This window comes from Haliotis rufescens, unplaced genomic scaffold, assembly GCF_023055435.1.
Source record: "Haliotis rufescens isolate VD_foot unplaced genomic scaffold, xgHalRufe1.0.p SCAF_15, whole genome shotgun sequence".
Lineage (NCBI taxonomy): Eukaryota > Metazoa > Mollusca > Gastropoda > Lepetellida > Haliotidae > Haliotis > Haliotis rufescens.
In genome coordinates this window covers 30,009,240-30,025,726 of record NW_025963835.1, presented here as the reverse complement: position 1 = coordinate 30,025,726, position 16,487 = coordinate 30,009,240, and the positions used below count along the sequence as shown (strand labels likewise).

Here is a 16,487-nt window from a genome sequence, read left to right as displayed (position 1 = left end):
GTTAAGTTTCTATAAGAACCTGACAGAAGCAGACATGTGTGCATTGATCAGAGACCTTGACGTGGAATCCCGGGGTCCTTCTCCACGGTATCGTTGTCATTGGTTCCGCGAATCACTGGTCTTGCAAGCGCATGATTTAAATATGAATACCAGTTCATCTTGTTAACATGGTTATTTAATTTGTCTCATGCATTCATGTGTACCTATTTTCACGCTTGCCTATATTATTTGTGTTTGTTTATTTGTTTGTTGTTTAATGTCACACTCATATTATTTTAGCTATATAGCGGTGGGTTGTAAATATTCGAGTTTGACCTGACAAGTGATTGATATTATGGTCAATATTCCACGCGTCAGGAGACCATGGTAATCGCCCAACTAAATCACATACCCCATCAATTTTAGAAGTGGTTTCGTATGACAAGCGCAGGTGGCCTGGCATCTACTCTAAATAGGCATCCCCATGGTCGCCTAAATGATGAAGTAGCACCTGTTCCCCAGCATCACCTACATGTGCACAGGAGTCCTGTCACACCTCCCTTCCCATATCCTCTTCATGTTGCCTCATCGCCATATGTCATGTTGAAAACTTTATCTCTAATGAGTATGAAATAGTCATCCCCTGTTGCACACCCTCTGTGGTGTTCATTTAGAATGATAACGACAAAACATGTTCATTTTCGTTATTTTAAAATAAGTATCACCTTCATGTTGCCTCATCGCCATATGTAATGTTGTAAACCTTATCTCTAAGTGAGTCTGAGATTGTCACCCACTGTTTCACGCACCCCTGTGGGGTTCATGTAGAATGATAACGACAAAACATGTTCATTTTCGTTATTTTAAAATAAGTATCACCTTCATGTTGCTTCATCGACATATGTAATGTTGAAAACTGAATCTCTAATGAGTATGAATAGTCATCCCCTGTTGCAAACCCTCTGTGGTGTTCATGAAGAATGATTGAGACAATATGGGTTCATTTTCGTTATTATTAGAGGAATAGAGACTTATTTGCAGATGCACTGTCCGTTATACGAACCCTCATTAGATACCTGAGATGTGAATCACGTGACCTCTGTAATCGTTAAACAAATCATCTTAAGCAGGTGTCGCCATACACTATCTTCTAATCGTCGTTAAGCCGGCTATCAGTGTCCTTCGGCCGACGTAATGCAAGATACACACGACAAACTCGGCAAGCGTAGATTAAGAAATATGCAACAATCTTTAGATGTTTTAATGGAGGTCGACGATAACAGTTCGTCGGCATATTGGACGTCATGTGCAGCCCTGTTGTACATCGGTGGCTGCCCCCCCCCCCCCCCCCCCCACGTAGCTGGGTGTTGCTCAGCTTTTACTGTTCGACAATTTGTGTCACGCCTCCTTCAGAACCTTCCGCTAAAGTCCACTGCTGGACTCCGTCAGAGTGCAAATTATACAGTTTCTTGGACATTTATACCTCTTGTTTACCTACCTTTTGCCTTTCACTACAGTCAAACCATTTGCTTTTCACTACAGTCAAACCATTAGCCTTTCACTTCAGTCAAACCATTAACATTTCACTACAGTCAAACTGTTTACTTTTCACTTCTGTCAAATCATTTAACTTTCACTACAGTCAAACTATTTGCCTTTTACTAGTTAAACTATTTGCCTTTCACTATAGTCAAACAATTTGCCTTTCACTACAGACAAGCTATTTGACTTTCACTACGGACAAGCTATTTGCCTTTCACTAAAGTCAAACCATTTACCTTTCACTACAGTCAGACTATCTACCTTTCACTTCAGTGAAACTATTTACCTCTCACTTCTGTCAAATCATTTAACTTTCACTACAGTCAAACCATTTGCCTTTCACTACAGTCAAACTATTTACCTTTCACTACAGTCAAACCATTTATCTTCACTAGAGTCAAACCATTTACCTTTCACTTCAGTCAAACCATTTACCTTTCACTATAGGCAATCATTTGCCTTGCACTAGAGTCAACCTATTTACGTTTCAGTTCTTTCAAATCATTTAACTTACACTACAGTCAAGCCATCGAACGTTTACTACAGTCAAACCATTTACCTTTCACTTCAGTCAAATCATTTACATTTGAAAGTCAAACCTTCTTTTGGACATGTGTTCTTAACATAGAGGGGCGGTCGTGTAGCCTAGTGGTTAAAGCTTTCGCTCGTCATGCCGAAGATCCGGGTTCGATTCCCGACATGGGTACAATGTGCGAAGCCTATTTCTGGTGTCCCCCGCCGTGATATTTCTGGAATATTGCTAAAAGCGGAATAAAACCAAACTCACTCACTCTTAACATAGAAAACATAAATGTGCCGAGTTGATTGCCGCGGCCACTGTGTCTAAACATGTAGTAACACAATGTATACGTTACTGTATCTCATGTTGTAACACACATACGTTACTGGATCTCATGAAGTAACACATATACGTTACACGATCTCATGTAGTAACATACACACATACGTTACTGGATCTCATGTAGTAACACATATACGTTACACGATCTCATGTAGTAACACACACACATACGTTACTGGGTCTCATGTAGTAACACACATACGTTACTGGATCTAATGTAGTTACACACACACACATACGTTACTGGGTCTCATGTAGTAACACACACACATAGGTTACTGGGTCTCATGTAGTAACACACACATACGTTACTGGGTCTCATGTACTAACACACATACGTTACTGGGTCTCATGTAGTAACACACATACGTTACTGGGTCCCATGTAGTAACACACATACGTTACTGGATCTCATTTAGTAACACACACACATAGGTTACTGGGTCGCATGTAGTAACACACACATACGTTACTGGATCTCATGTAGTAACACATATACGTTACTGGATCTCATGTAGTAACATACACATACGTTACTGGGTCGCATGTAGTAACACACATACGTTACTGGGTCTCATGTAGTAACACACATACGTTACTGGATCTCATGTAGTAACACACATACGTTACTGGATCTCATTTAGTAACACACACACATAGGTCACTGGTTCGCATGTAGTAACACACATACGTTACTGGGTCTCATGTAGTAACACACATACGTTACTGGGTCTCATGTAGTAACATACATACGTTACTGGATCTCATTTAGTAACACACACACATAGGTTACTGGGTCGCATGTAGTAACACACACATACGTTACTGGATCTCATGTAGTAACACATATACGTTAATGGATCTCATGTAGTAACATACACATACGTTACTGGGTCGCATGTAGTAACACACATACGTTACTGGATCTCATTTAGTAACACACACACATAGGTTACTGGGTCGCATGTAGTAACACACATACGTTACTGGGTCTCATGTAGTAACACACATACGTTACTGGATCTCATGTAGTAACACACATACGTTACTGGATCTCATTTAGTAACACACACACATAGGTCACTGGTTCGCATGTAGTAACACACATACGTTACTGGGTCTCATGTAGTAACACACATAGGTTACTGGGTCTCATGTAGTAACACACATACGTTACTGGATCTCATTTAGTAACACACACACATAGGTTACTGGGTCGCATGTAGTAACACACATACGTTACTGGATCTCATTTAGTAACACACATACGTTACTGGATCTCATTTAGTAACACACACACATAGGTCACTGGTTCGCATGTAGTAACACACATACGTTACTGGGTCTCATGTAGTAAGACACATACGTTACTGGGTCTCATGTAGTAAGACACATACGTTACTGGATCTCATGTAGTAACACACATACGTTACTGGGTCTCATGTAGTAACACACATACGTTACTGGGTCTCATGTTGTAACACACATACGTTACTGGATCTCATGTCGTAACACATATACGTTACTGGATCTCATGTAGTAACATACACATACGTTACTGGGTCTCATGTCGTAACACATATACGTTACTGGATCTTATGTAGTAACACACACACATAGGTTACTGGGTCGCATGTAGTAACATACATACGTACTAGGTCTCATGTAGTAACACACATACGTTACTGGGTCTCATGTAGTAACACACATAGGTTACTGGGTCTCATGTAGTAACACACATAGGTTACTGGGTCTCATGTAGTAACACACATAGGTTACTGGGTCTCATGCAGTAACACACACACATAGGTTACTGGATCTCGTGTAGTAACACACACACATAGGTTACTGGGTCGCATGTAGTAACACACATACGTTACTGGGTCTCATGTAGTAACACACATAGGTTACTGGGTCTCATGTAGTAACACACATAGGTTACTGGGTCTCATGTAGTAACACACACACATAGGTTACTGGATCTCGTGTAGTAACACACACACATAGGTTACTGGATCTCATGTAGTAACACCCATACGTTACTGGATCTCATGTAGTAACACATATACGTTACTGGATCTCGTGTAGTAACACACACACATAGGTTACTGGATCTCGTGTAGTGACACACATATACGTTACTGGATCTCATGTAGTAACACACATACGTTACTGGGTCTCATGTAGTAACACACATAGGTTACTGGGTCTCATGTAGTAACACACATAGGTTACTGGGTCTCATGTAGTAACACACACACATAGGTTACTGGATCTCGTGTAGTAACACACACACATAGGTTACTGGATCCCATGTAGTAACACCCATAGGTTACTGGATCTCATGTAGTAACACATATACGTTACTGGATCTCGTGTAGTAACACACACACATAGGTTACTGGATCTCGTGTAGTGACACACATATACGTTACTGGATCTCATGCAGTAACACACACACATAGGTTACTGGATCTCGTGTAGTAACACACACACATAGGTTACTGGGTCGCATGTAGTAACACACATACGTTACTGGGTCTCATGTAGTAACACACATAGGTTACTGGGTCTCATGTAGTAACACACATAGGTTACTGGGTCTCATGTAGTAACACACACACATAGGTTACTGGATCTCGTGTAGTAACACACACACATAGGTTACTGGATCTCATGTAGTAACACCCATAGGTTACTGGATCTCATGTAGTAACACATATACGTTACTGGATCTCGTGTAGTAACACACACACATAGGTTACTGGATCTCATGTAGTAACACCCATAGGTTACTGGATCTCATGTAGTAACACATATACGTTACTGGATCTCGTGTAGTAACACACACACATAGGTTACTGGATCTCGTGTAGTGACACACATATACGTTACTGGATCTCATGTAGTAACACACATACGTTACTGGGTCTCATGTAGTAACGCACATAGGTTACTGGGTCTCATGTAGTAACACACATAGGTTACTGGGTCTCATGTAGTAACACACACACATAGGTTACTGGATCTCGTGTAGTAACACACACACATAGGTTACTGGATCCCATGTAGTAACACCCATAGGTTACTGGATCTCATGTAGTAACACATATACGTTACTGGATCTCGTGTAGTAACACACACACATAGGTTACTGGATCTCGTGTAGTGACACACATATACGTTACTGGATCTCATGTAGTAACACATATACGTTACTGGATCTCGTGTAGTAACACACACACATAGGTTACTGGATCTCGTGTAGTAACACACACATAGGTTACTGGATCTCGTGTAGTAACACACACACATACGTTACTGGGTCTCATGTAGTGACACACATATACGTCACTGGATCTCGTGTCGTAACACACACATACGTAGCTTTTACTTTAGATTTACTTGAGTTCGTATTAACTTTATTACGTCTCTATGACCGTCTCTATATAAACTGCCGGGCAAAAGAAAGTATGGTTGATGATGTCAAGAAATGCAAGAAACAAATATCGGTACAATCATTTTCAGTAAATCTCACTGAACATTATATCGTTTACTGTGAGCTGATTTGCTAGCTACTGGCAATTGTTCCTGTGTTTTCTTTGACTGCGAAGCCGCCCACAGCAACGTGTCACGTCAACGCATTGTGGCCATTACATAAAGATGACATCATCCAACGTTAATGACGTCAGAGACGGTTTTGTGTGACGTAGTTCGGTCAGTAGACTGAGTAAGCTGGTATCTCTGCTTGTGATCGGGAGATACCCATTTATCTCTACATTTTAATATAAAAAAAACGATTGTGGGTTACACGACTCGGAGCTTCCAAATTAAATATGTCGGTACACATATATACTTATACGCGGTGCCTCGTACATCCCTAGTGATTCTCTACATGTTAACACATACACGTTTCAATGTTGTTATTATTGTCATGATCTAATAAATAAATCAGATTGAAGTCCACATAGCATTATTTGTCGGTTAAATACGTCATTTAGTTCGTATACTGATATTATTGGTTGAAGCAAATGTGATTTTTCCATTTTTCGTTACATATAACGGTTAAAGCCTTGGTCATTCTTTGATCTTTGAAATAAGACACATATCTTCTTAATGTAATGTAGTGTATTTTTAGAGTGATTGCCTTGCATACTTTTTCTGCCCGAAACTACCGTTTTTCTGAAACTAAAATCAAATTAATCACTGACATTGCTGAAATTTGAGTAAATCCATTTTATATACTGATTTACTCAAATTTACTCATATTTCAGTAATGTCAGTAGTTGTATATATATATACTGAACCGCAAAAGAAACGTCATCATGGATAAATATATGAGAAACCTTATTTGTCCAAACACTGTAAACATACTTTGAGACATATTAAAAAAAAAAAACTTGGCAAAACTGATCATCAAGGTTAAAATTAAAGTGCCAGATGTGAAACACAACACTATGTCTCTGAGAAAATGGCATTACAAGTCAGTATCTCGTGTGTCCGCCATATGCACTAATGACTGCCGTGCAACGTCGATAAATGGAATTGATGAGGCGATTGATGAAGGCCATAGGCACTTGAGCCCACACTCTGAGGAACGCCTGACGCAGTTCAGCTGCAGTTGTCGGCCTTGGTCGGGCGTCATTCAGCTGTCTTTGAATCTCGTCCCACAGGTGCTCAATGGGATTTAAATCGGGACTGAGGACAGGCCACTTCATGGTTCTGATGCCATTCTGCTGGAGGAAGTCTCTTGTTTCTGTCGTAGTGCGGATGTTATCATGCTGAAACTCGTGGTTGCGGCGACGTGCCAAATGAGGTATGGCGTGTGGTCTCAGGATTTGATCAATGTTCAGAACTGCTGTGACACCATTGCCTCTACCTGGACCGATGATCTGGAAGACCACAGGGCCGACCCTCTGTGCAAGACCAATTCCACCCCACACCATGATGCTCGGACCATCCCACGAGTCTCTCTCAACAACACAAGCATCCGAATAACGTTCCCCACGGCGTCGCCAGACTCTCCCTCTGCCATCTGCTGTTGAGATACATTAACGGCTCTCGTCTGAGAAGAAGCCTCTTCTCCACTGCTGGTGGCACCAATGCTGGTGTTGTGTTGCCCACTGAAGACGGTCCCGGCGATGACGTGGTGTCAGAATGGGTCCTCGGTGTGGCCTGTGATAGTTGAAGTGTCTGCTCGTCAATCGTCGACGCACGGTGTCCGCACTAATGAGTCGCTGGTGTGTCCCCGTGGTGTGTCGAGCAGTTTCCGCAGCAGTAACAAAGCGATCTTTAAGATGCTGTCGCACAGTCTGACGATCCTGACGTCGGGTGGTGACCCTTAGTCTTCCACTACGTGGTCGGTCATCTGTCGTGTTGGTGGTTCGGTACCGTTGCTGGAGCCTGTATATGGTCCTTACGTGGACTTGAAATGCATTGGCTACTTGCCGGGCGGTTTGTCCAGTTTGCAATCGTCCAAGGGCTTGGTGTCGCTGATTTCTTGTCAATCACTTGGCATGTGATAGCCATTTAATAACGAATGAACGTTATCCGATCTGCGTGGATTTTACAGGGCAAGAAATGGAGGAACGCATGTGCATTCCTTTTTGCCCGGAACTCATGTGTATCGGGTTACCATGGCCGTTGCTGTAATGCGTTTGAGCGATCGGTAATTGTCATCTGCTTTGTTCTTTTATCATCAAATTTCATTTTTCCAGACAAGGTAATGTTAAATTTTAGAAACTTTCACAAAAAAATACCCAGATATTTAAATAACAACGTTTCATGGAATGTAACTTGAGGTGACGTTTTTTATGCGGTTCAGTATATATGTAACAGTAATGTAGAAAGAAGACACATCAAAGGTATATGAATATCACTACATTGCTTTACAGCGTTGCCCACGTTTAAGTACCTCCTTGTTACTGTCTTGTTATAACGTTTTCACAGTGTCGTTACAGTATTGTTACATTGTTGCTTCGCCGTTGTTATATATAGTGTTGTTAAAATATTATTACAATGTTTCACGTCGTTACCAGATCGTTGTTACAGTATTATTACTACACTATTGTTTCGGTGTTGTTATAATGTTATTACAGATTGTTGTTACAGTATTATTACATTATTACTTCACTGTTGTTTCGGTGTTGTTACATTGTTGCTATGTCGTTCCTACACCTTCCTTATAGTGTTGTTTCAGTATCGTGGCATTGTTGTTTCACCGTTGTTACAGTATTGTTGCATTGATGCTGCACCGTTCCTACACCATTGTTACAGTCTTATTTTAGTATTCTTCGATTGATGCTACAGTTCTGTAACATCGTTCCTATACCGCTGTGACAGTATTTTTTCAATGTTGGAGACCCGTGAAGATCTGGGGTATAATTGGTCTTCGGCAACCCATGCTTGTTGTAAAAGGTGATTATGCTTGTCGAAAGAGGCGACTAACGGGATCAGGTGGTCAGGCTCGCTGACTTGGTTGATGAAAATCATCGCATCCGAATAGCGTGGATCGATGCTCATGATGTTAATCACTGGATTGTTTGATCTAGACTCGATTATTTAAAGACCGCCGTCATATAGCTGGAATATTGCTGAGTCCGTTGTTAAACAAACAAACAAACGAACAGTGTTGCTACATTGTCCTTTCAGTGTGGTGACAGCATAGTTACATTGTTACAGTGTTATTCCAGGATTGTTACAGTATTGTTATAGTATTGTTGTATTGGCGCAACAATTATACCGTTGTTGTCGCAGTCTTGTCACAGTATTGCAACATTGTTGTTACAGATATTTAATGTCGTGATTATACCGTTGTTACACTGTTGTTATAATGATTGTTTATAAACCGGAAATTAACTGCAGTGCCCGCGCAGCTAATATATTTTATATACTTCCGGAGTGTAATATGCACATAGTAAATGCCGGGGCTACTGTGGTTGTATTCATGTTTGATAACCAGGTGATCTGCTACTAATAATGACGTCACACGTTCAGTTAACATAGCCATACAGATATACAGTACCACATATAGGAATGCGGTTGTTTTCTTTCCCCCAGAACGAGGCTTTGTTTCGGGGTCTATTGCGCAGCCTCCTTCATCCACTCGGCACCCCTGACTCGGAGATCGGGCTCCGTCCCGGGGACCTGGTGGATCATCTCAGACAGGTGGGGCTCTACAGAGGGGGCTCTACAGAGGGGCTCTACAGAGGGCCGCTACAGAGGGGGCACTACAGAGGGGGCACTACAGGGGGGCTCTACAGGGGGGACACTACAGAGGGGGCTCTACAGAGGGGGCTCTACAGAGGGGGCACTACAGAGGGGGCACTACAGAGGGGGCACTACAGGGGGGCACTACAGGGGGGCTCTACAGGGGGGACACTACAGAGGGGGCACTACAAGGGGGCTCTACAGAGGGGGAACTACGGAGGGGGCACTACAGAGGGGACACTACAGAGGGGCTCTACAGGGGGGACACTACAGGGGGAACACTACAGAGGGGACACTACAGGGGGGCTCTACAGAGGGGGAACTACGGAGGGGGCACTACAGAGGGGGCACTACAGAGGGGGCACTACAGAGGGGCGCTACAGGGGGGACACTAAAGAGGGGGCTCAACAGAGGGGCTCTACAGAGGGCCGCTACAGAGGGGGCACTACAGAGGAGGCACTACAGGGGGGCACTACAGGGGGGCTCTACAGGGGGGACACTACAGAGGGGGCACTACATGGGGGGCTCTACAGAGGGGGAACTACGGAGGGGACACTACAGAGGGGGAACTACGGAGGGGACACTACAGAGGGGGAACTACGGAGGGGGCACTACAGAGGGGACACTACAGAGGGGCTCTACAGGGGGGACACTACAGAGGGGACACTACAGGGGGGCTCTACAGAGGGGGAACTACGGAGGAGACACTACCGATGGGCTCTACGGAGGGGGCACTACGGAGGGGGCACGTTGAGAGGGAGAGGGAGTCTAATTGGATCGGGGAGCATGGTCACATCAGGTTGGGGAGGTAGGTCACATCAGGTTGGGGAAGTAGGTCACATCAGGTCTGGGAAGTAGGTTATACCAGATCCGGGAGGTAGGTCATATCAGATCCGTGTGGTAGATCATATCAGTTCGGGGAGGTATGTCACATCAGATCCGAGTGGAAGGTCACATCACATCCGGGTGGTAGGTCCCATCAGATCGGGGAGGTAGGTCACACCAGATCCGGGAGGTAGGTCACATCAGATCCGGGTGGTAGGTCCCATCAGATCGGGGTGGTAGGTCACATCAGATCGGGGTGGTAGGTCACATCAGATCGGGGTGGTAGGTCACATCAGATCGGGGAGGTAGATCACATCAGATCGAGGAGGTTGGTCAGATCAGATACGGGAGGTAGGTCACATCAGATCCGGGAGGTAGGTCACTTTAGATCCGGGTGGTAGGTCACATCAGCTCGGGGAGGTAGGTCACATCAGATCCGGGAGGTAGGTCACATCAGATCCGGGTGGTAGGTCATATCAGATCGGGATGGTAGGTCACATCAGATCCGAGTGGTAGGTCACATCAGATCGGGGAGGTAAGTCACATCAGATCCGGGAGGTTGGTCACATCAGATCCAGGTGGTAGGTCCCATCAGATCGGGGAGGTTGGTCAGATCAGAAACGGGAGGTAGGTCACATCAGATCGGGGAGGTAGGTCACGTCAAATGGGGCAGGTAGGTCACATCAGATCCAGGTGGTAGGTCCCATCAGATCGGGGAGGTTGGTCAGATCAGATACGGGAGGTAGGTCACATCAGATCCGGGTGGTAGGTCACGTCAAATGGGGCAGGTAGGTCACATTAGATCCGGGTGGTAGGTCACATCAAATACGGGTGGTAGGTCACATCAGATCGGGGAGGTAGGTCACATCAGATCGGGGAGGTTGGTAACATCAGATCGGGGAGGTAGGTCAGATCAGATCCGGGAGGTAGGTCACATCAGATCCGTGTGGCAGATCATATCAGATCGGGGAGGTAGGTCCCATCAGATCGGGGTGGTAGGTCACATCAGATCCGGGTGGTAGGTCACATCAGATCGGGGAGGTAGGTCACATCAGATCGGGGAGGTAGGTCACATCAGATCGGGGAGGTAGGTCACATCAGATCGGGGAGGTAGGTCACTTCAGATCCGGGTGGTAGGTCACATCAGATCCGGGTGGTAGGTCACATCAGATCGGGGAGGTAGGTCACATCAGATCGGGGAGGTAGGTCACATCAGATCGGGGAGGTAGGTCCCATCAGATCGGGGTGGTAGGTCATATCAGATCCGGGTGGTAGGTCACATCAGATCGGGGAGGTAGGTCACATCAGATCCGGGAGGTAGGTCACATCAGATCGGGGAGGTAGGTCACATCAGATCCGGGTGGTAGGTCACATCAGATCGGGGAGGTAGGATAGATCAGATCGGGGAGGTAGGTCACATCAGATCGGGGAGGTAGGTCACATCAGATCGGGGAGGTAGGTCACTTCAGATCCGGGTGGTAGGTCACATCAGATCCGGGTGGTAGGTCACATCAGATCGGGGAGGTAGGTCAGATCAGATCGGGGAGGTAGGTCACATCAGATCGGGGAGGTAGGTCACATCAGATCCGGGTGGTAGGTCACGTCAAATTGGGCAGGTAGGTCACATCAGATCCGGGTGGTAGGTCACATCAGATCCGGATGGTAGGTCACATCAGATCCGGGAGGTAGGTCACATCAGATCGGGGAGGAAGGTCTCAACAGATCCGGGAGGTAGGTCACATCAGATCGGGGAGGTAGGTCTTATCAGATCCGGGTGGGATGTCACGTCAAATGGGGCAGGTAGCTCACATCAGTAGATATATGTTATGTCAATATGTACATACATGGTGTCTGACCTGGATACTGGTCACATTCCACCGTATTGTAAACACCACTGAGCATAGGTCGAACAATAGCACTTGCCGGTATAGTTGGCAAATGTTCACTGAGAATACATCTCAGTTTGAATAGATCCTCTTATGATAGTCAATATTATACACCATTTACGAAAATACCAGTTGAAAAAAATGTGATTCTTGTTCTCATCGAATAAATCTTCCATGTGCTGAACTGTTTAAAATAAATTAAGAAATTTAAGTTAATTATTTTAATTAAATTTAAACTTCTAATGCTCCCTCAAAGAAACAAACAGAATGATGCATTATATGTTAGAATATACCCTTAATTGTTTCCCCGTGTCACTGTGCAGGTGTTTGCAATCGACCAGGACGATCACGAGTATTTTATCAGAGAAGAAGCAAAAAATAAGGTGAGGAAATTTACATCATCTAGAAACAACAATTTTTCAGTTTTAGAGAGCGTGTTGGTATTTAGTGTTAGTGTCTGTGTTTAATTCCCGTTTTCATTATCAGCCAACGAAGATTCAAGTATGTGCAACGGTGATAGAAGCGCGAAACCTCAAGGTTGCAGACAAACCGCCGAAAGGTGAGTTATCTCGTGGATTCAGACAAAACTGCCTATGTGGTTTTATGGGAACGACCTGCGATACCAGAGTTATGGAACGTTATCCAGCAAGGCTTTGGAAAAATCTCGATCACGTGGGATTCATGAACTAGTAGGGATTCATACAATCCTACATGTTGGTCTCATGAACAGGACCTCTAGTTGGGGATTTATACAAACCTACACATGTTGGTTTCATGAACACGAGTGGGTGAGTATGGTTTTACGCCGCTTTTAGCAATATTCCAGCAATATCACGGCGGGGGACACCAGAAATGGGCTTCACACAATGTACCCATGTCGGGAATCGAACCCGGGTCTTCGGCGTGACGAGCGAACGCTTTAACCACTAGGCTCCCCGACCGCCCCTTCATGAACACGACCTCTAATAGGGGATTCATACAAACCTACACATGTTGGTTTCAAGAACACGTCCTCTAGGAGGGGATTCATACAAACATGCATGTGTGTCCGATGAACAGGACCTCTAGTAGGGGATTCATACAAACCTACACATGAGGGTTCTATAAACTCGACCTCTGATAAGGGATTCATATAAACCTACACGTCTGTTCCATGGACAAGACCAGTAGAGGATTCAAAGAAACCTTCACAGGATGAGGCTACGAACAGGCCCTCGAGTAGGGGATACAGGGACACACACAAACATGTGGGTTCAATGGGAGGAAACTCTCGAACATCTTCCAAGAATGATGTATCATGACATATGTTATGCGCACCAATGAGACAAGTCGCGAGAGTTCACAGCTGTAAGACTAATCCTGTCAATTCTCTTGCAGTGCAGTCCGAGTGCAACCCTTACTGTATCCTCACCATTGTGAACCCTACCAAGAACAGCAGGTATTCCCCAATAGCATCCCCAAAAGTCTCCCCTCGTTCCTCCCCGAGGAATAGTCCACTTCCTTCACGCAGACACCTTCCACCACGATCCAGCTCACAAGATTACGGAAGTGATGTGCTTCGATCTCAGACGGCGAGGGGATTCGCTCAGCCAAAGTGGAATGAAGAGTTCTACTTGTGAGTTCACTTAAATCATCATCTGCTTCTCTTTTGAACACTAACCTGAGTTTTAAGACCGCAATGGCAAGCATATGCCAGCTGTGTTGAAGATCACCATTCCTATGTGTTGTCACACCATTTGCATAGTACCTATTTACATGGACACTGGTGGGTTATTGGTCTAGGACGCCCCAAAGTGCCACAGAGTCATGGGTTCGAACCCAGGGTCGTCCTGATTGTGATTTGTAGTAACAGATCATATATATAAATATAAAACGTCACTGCCAGAGAATAACCTGTCTCAATTATTTACCGCAACAGTTTCCTATGGGCTTAAAAGGCAAAATATTGTTGGAAATTATGTGAACGCACTGACTGTCAGAAATGACACCTGGTGTTCGCGAAAAGGGTAAGAATCTCCTGCCCCGCCGATAGTATATTCTCCAATTTACATCATCTCCCCTTACATAAAGGGCAATGAATACTTTCAACTATCAACCTAATGAAATTGAGTTCATATTGTCATTATCGTTTGACATTTGTAATATGAACTTTTAATCATGATCATTATAAGGTGAATATGTATTTTCGTTAATAACTTGCCTGTTCATTTGCGTTTGATTGATAGCGATAAATGGGTTTTACTTCGTTTTGACAATAAATTACCTATCGATATACCATGAAATCAATTAAAACCCTCAATTCAATAGCTGAAGTGGAATGAGTCAAACAAAATATATTACAACAAATAGACGTCCGGAAAACAATATATAATAAGAAAAATAATATTTTACCAAGAATTGGGATTCGATCAAAAATATTCGAAGGTAATCCAAAGTGAAAAACTGTTCAATGTCGGGCATGTGTTATTGTAACATTACACTCTTTTGGTCAAAGAGACGCTCTGCCAAGGTAGTAATCTTTAGTCAAGGAATCAAAGTCTGGGATAGGACATGGTCAGTATGGAAGTGATGTCCTAATAGCTCAAATACCAGGAATCAAAGTCTGGTATTGGACGTGGTTAGTACGGAAGTGATGTCCTAGTAGCTCAAATACCAGGAATCAATGTCTGGTATAGGACGTGGTCAGTATGGAAGTGATGTCCTAGTAGCTCAAATACCAGGAATCAATGTCTGGGACAGGACGTGGTCAGTATGTAAGTGATGTCCTAGTAGCTCAAATACCAGGAATCAATGTCTGGCATAGGATGTGGTCAGTATGGAACTGATGTCCTAGTAGTTCGAATACCAGGAATCAATGTCTGGCATAGGATGTGGTCTAAGAAAGTTATGTCCTAGTCGCCAAATATGAGAAACCAATGTCTGTGATAGAACGTGGTCAGTATGGAAGTGATGTCCTTGTAGCCAAATATCAAGAATCAATCACTGGGTGAGGATGGAGTATGTATGGTGTTACTCCGTTTACAGCAATAGTCATGCAATATCACGGCGGAGACACATATTACCCTATTCGGTATAATGAGCGAACGCTTTAACCACTAGGCTACCAACAGCACGCCTTATGTAAGATAACATTAATGTTTAGGGTATAGAGAACCTTCGGTCTGGAAATTCCAATTGTCTTCTTCCAGGGAAATAGAGGACCTCCTGACAGATGAACTCCACGTGTGTTTCTTCAGTCAAGACTCGGATGTCATTCATCAGGAAAACAAACACCCGGACAAGGGCGGTAACTTTCTCAAGAGGTGGGATAACCTGTGTTGGATGACATTCATACTTTACATACTTTTAATTTAAACCCCGGAAATCTTTAAACAAGTGGGTTTTCACGTTCTACCATAAGGCAAGACATATACACGCACGCACGCACGTGAGGGAGGGTTGGTAGGGGTGGGTGGGGGAGTAATCGTCTAAGACGCCACAAATAAATGTGCAGAGTTGCATCACTAAGACGTGCCAAGATTTTTTTATCGCGGTTTCGAATGTCAGACTCGCCTATGTTTAACAGCACCATACCCGTGCTCGTGGGTTTCACCAAAGTGATAAACGTCAAAGACCTGCATCACTTCGGGTTTTCTTCCCACATTAAGCGGACACGCTGTGACAGAACTGAAATACTGTTCAAAACGGCGTTAAACCCAACTCACTCAGTCATCTAACATTTATGTTTCAGCTTTTTCCGCAACGTCTTGGCTTCTTCATCAGATCATGATAAATATATACCAGGATGCATCGGGCGAATAGTTGTTCCAGTTCGGGTACGTGTGTTGCATTGTTGAATTGAATTCCTGGAGAATTAATTATACATAGTGTAAACTGTCAGGTGTTCAAATACTCAGTAAAAAGGTCAGTGCCACATATAACATTTCCCGTTTGATGGATGGTTTATTGCTTAAAGTCGCACTCAGTAATTACCCCGCTGTATGAAGGCGGCGTAAAATATTGGAGCCTGGACCAGACAAGCTTGTGATTGAAAAAATGGGTAACAATTCCCGTTACAGAGGTCTAGTTGATGTCTGCGGGTCGGTAATAAACACATATGACGTAAGCCGTCACTCGAAATATGATACCCCATATTGTTTGTTCGCCGTTCGGCTATTATATCATAACAATTGTCTCCATAATAA

At 43.9% G+C, this 16,487-nt stretch overlaps 1 protein-coding gene across 4 annotated transcripts in view; it reads left to right on the top strand.

The window, feature by feature from the left end:
* The window catches only part of LOC124131953 (protein unc-13 homolog D-like), a 75,927-nt gene that overhangs the window by 31,609 nt on the left and 27,831 nt on the right, over positions 1 to 16,487 (top strand). For all 4 annotated transcript variants that reach the window (XM_048396437.1, XM_048396438.1, XM_048396435.1 and 1 more), the window contains exons 2-7: positions 9,443 to 9,550; positions 12,627 to 12,686; positions 12,790 to 12,862; positions 13,681 to 13,918; positions 15,492 to 15,605; positions 16,034 to 16,118. In XM_048396437.1, the coding sequence (XP_048252394.1) occupies positions 9,443 to 9,550; positions 12,627 to 12,686; positions 12,790 to 12,862; positions 13,681 to 13,918; positions 15,492 to 15,605; positions 16,034 to 16,118 (678 nt within the window). The remainder of the gene's footprint in view (positions 1 to 9,442; positions 9,551 to 12,626; positions 12,687 to 12,789; positions 12,863 to 13,680; positions 13,919 to 15,491; positions 15,606 to 16,033; positions 16,119 to 16,487) is intronic.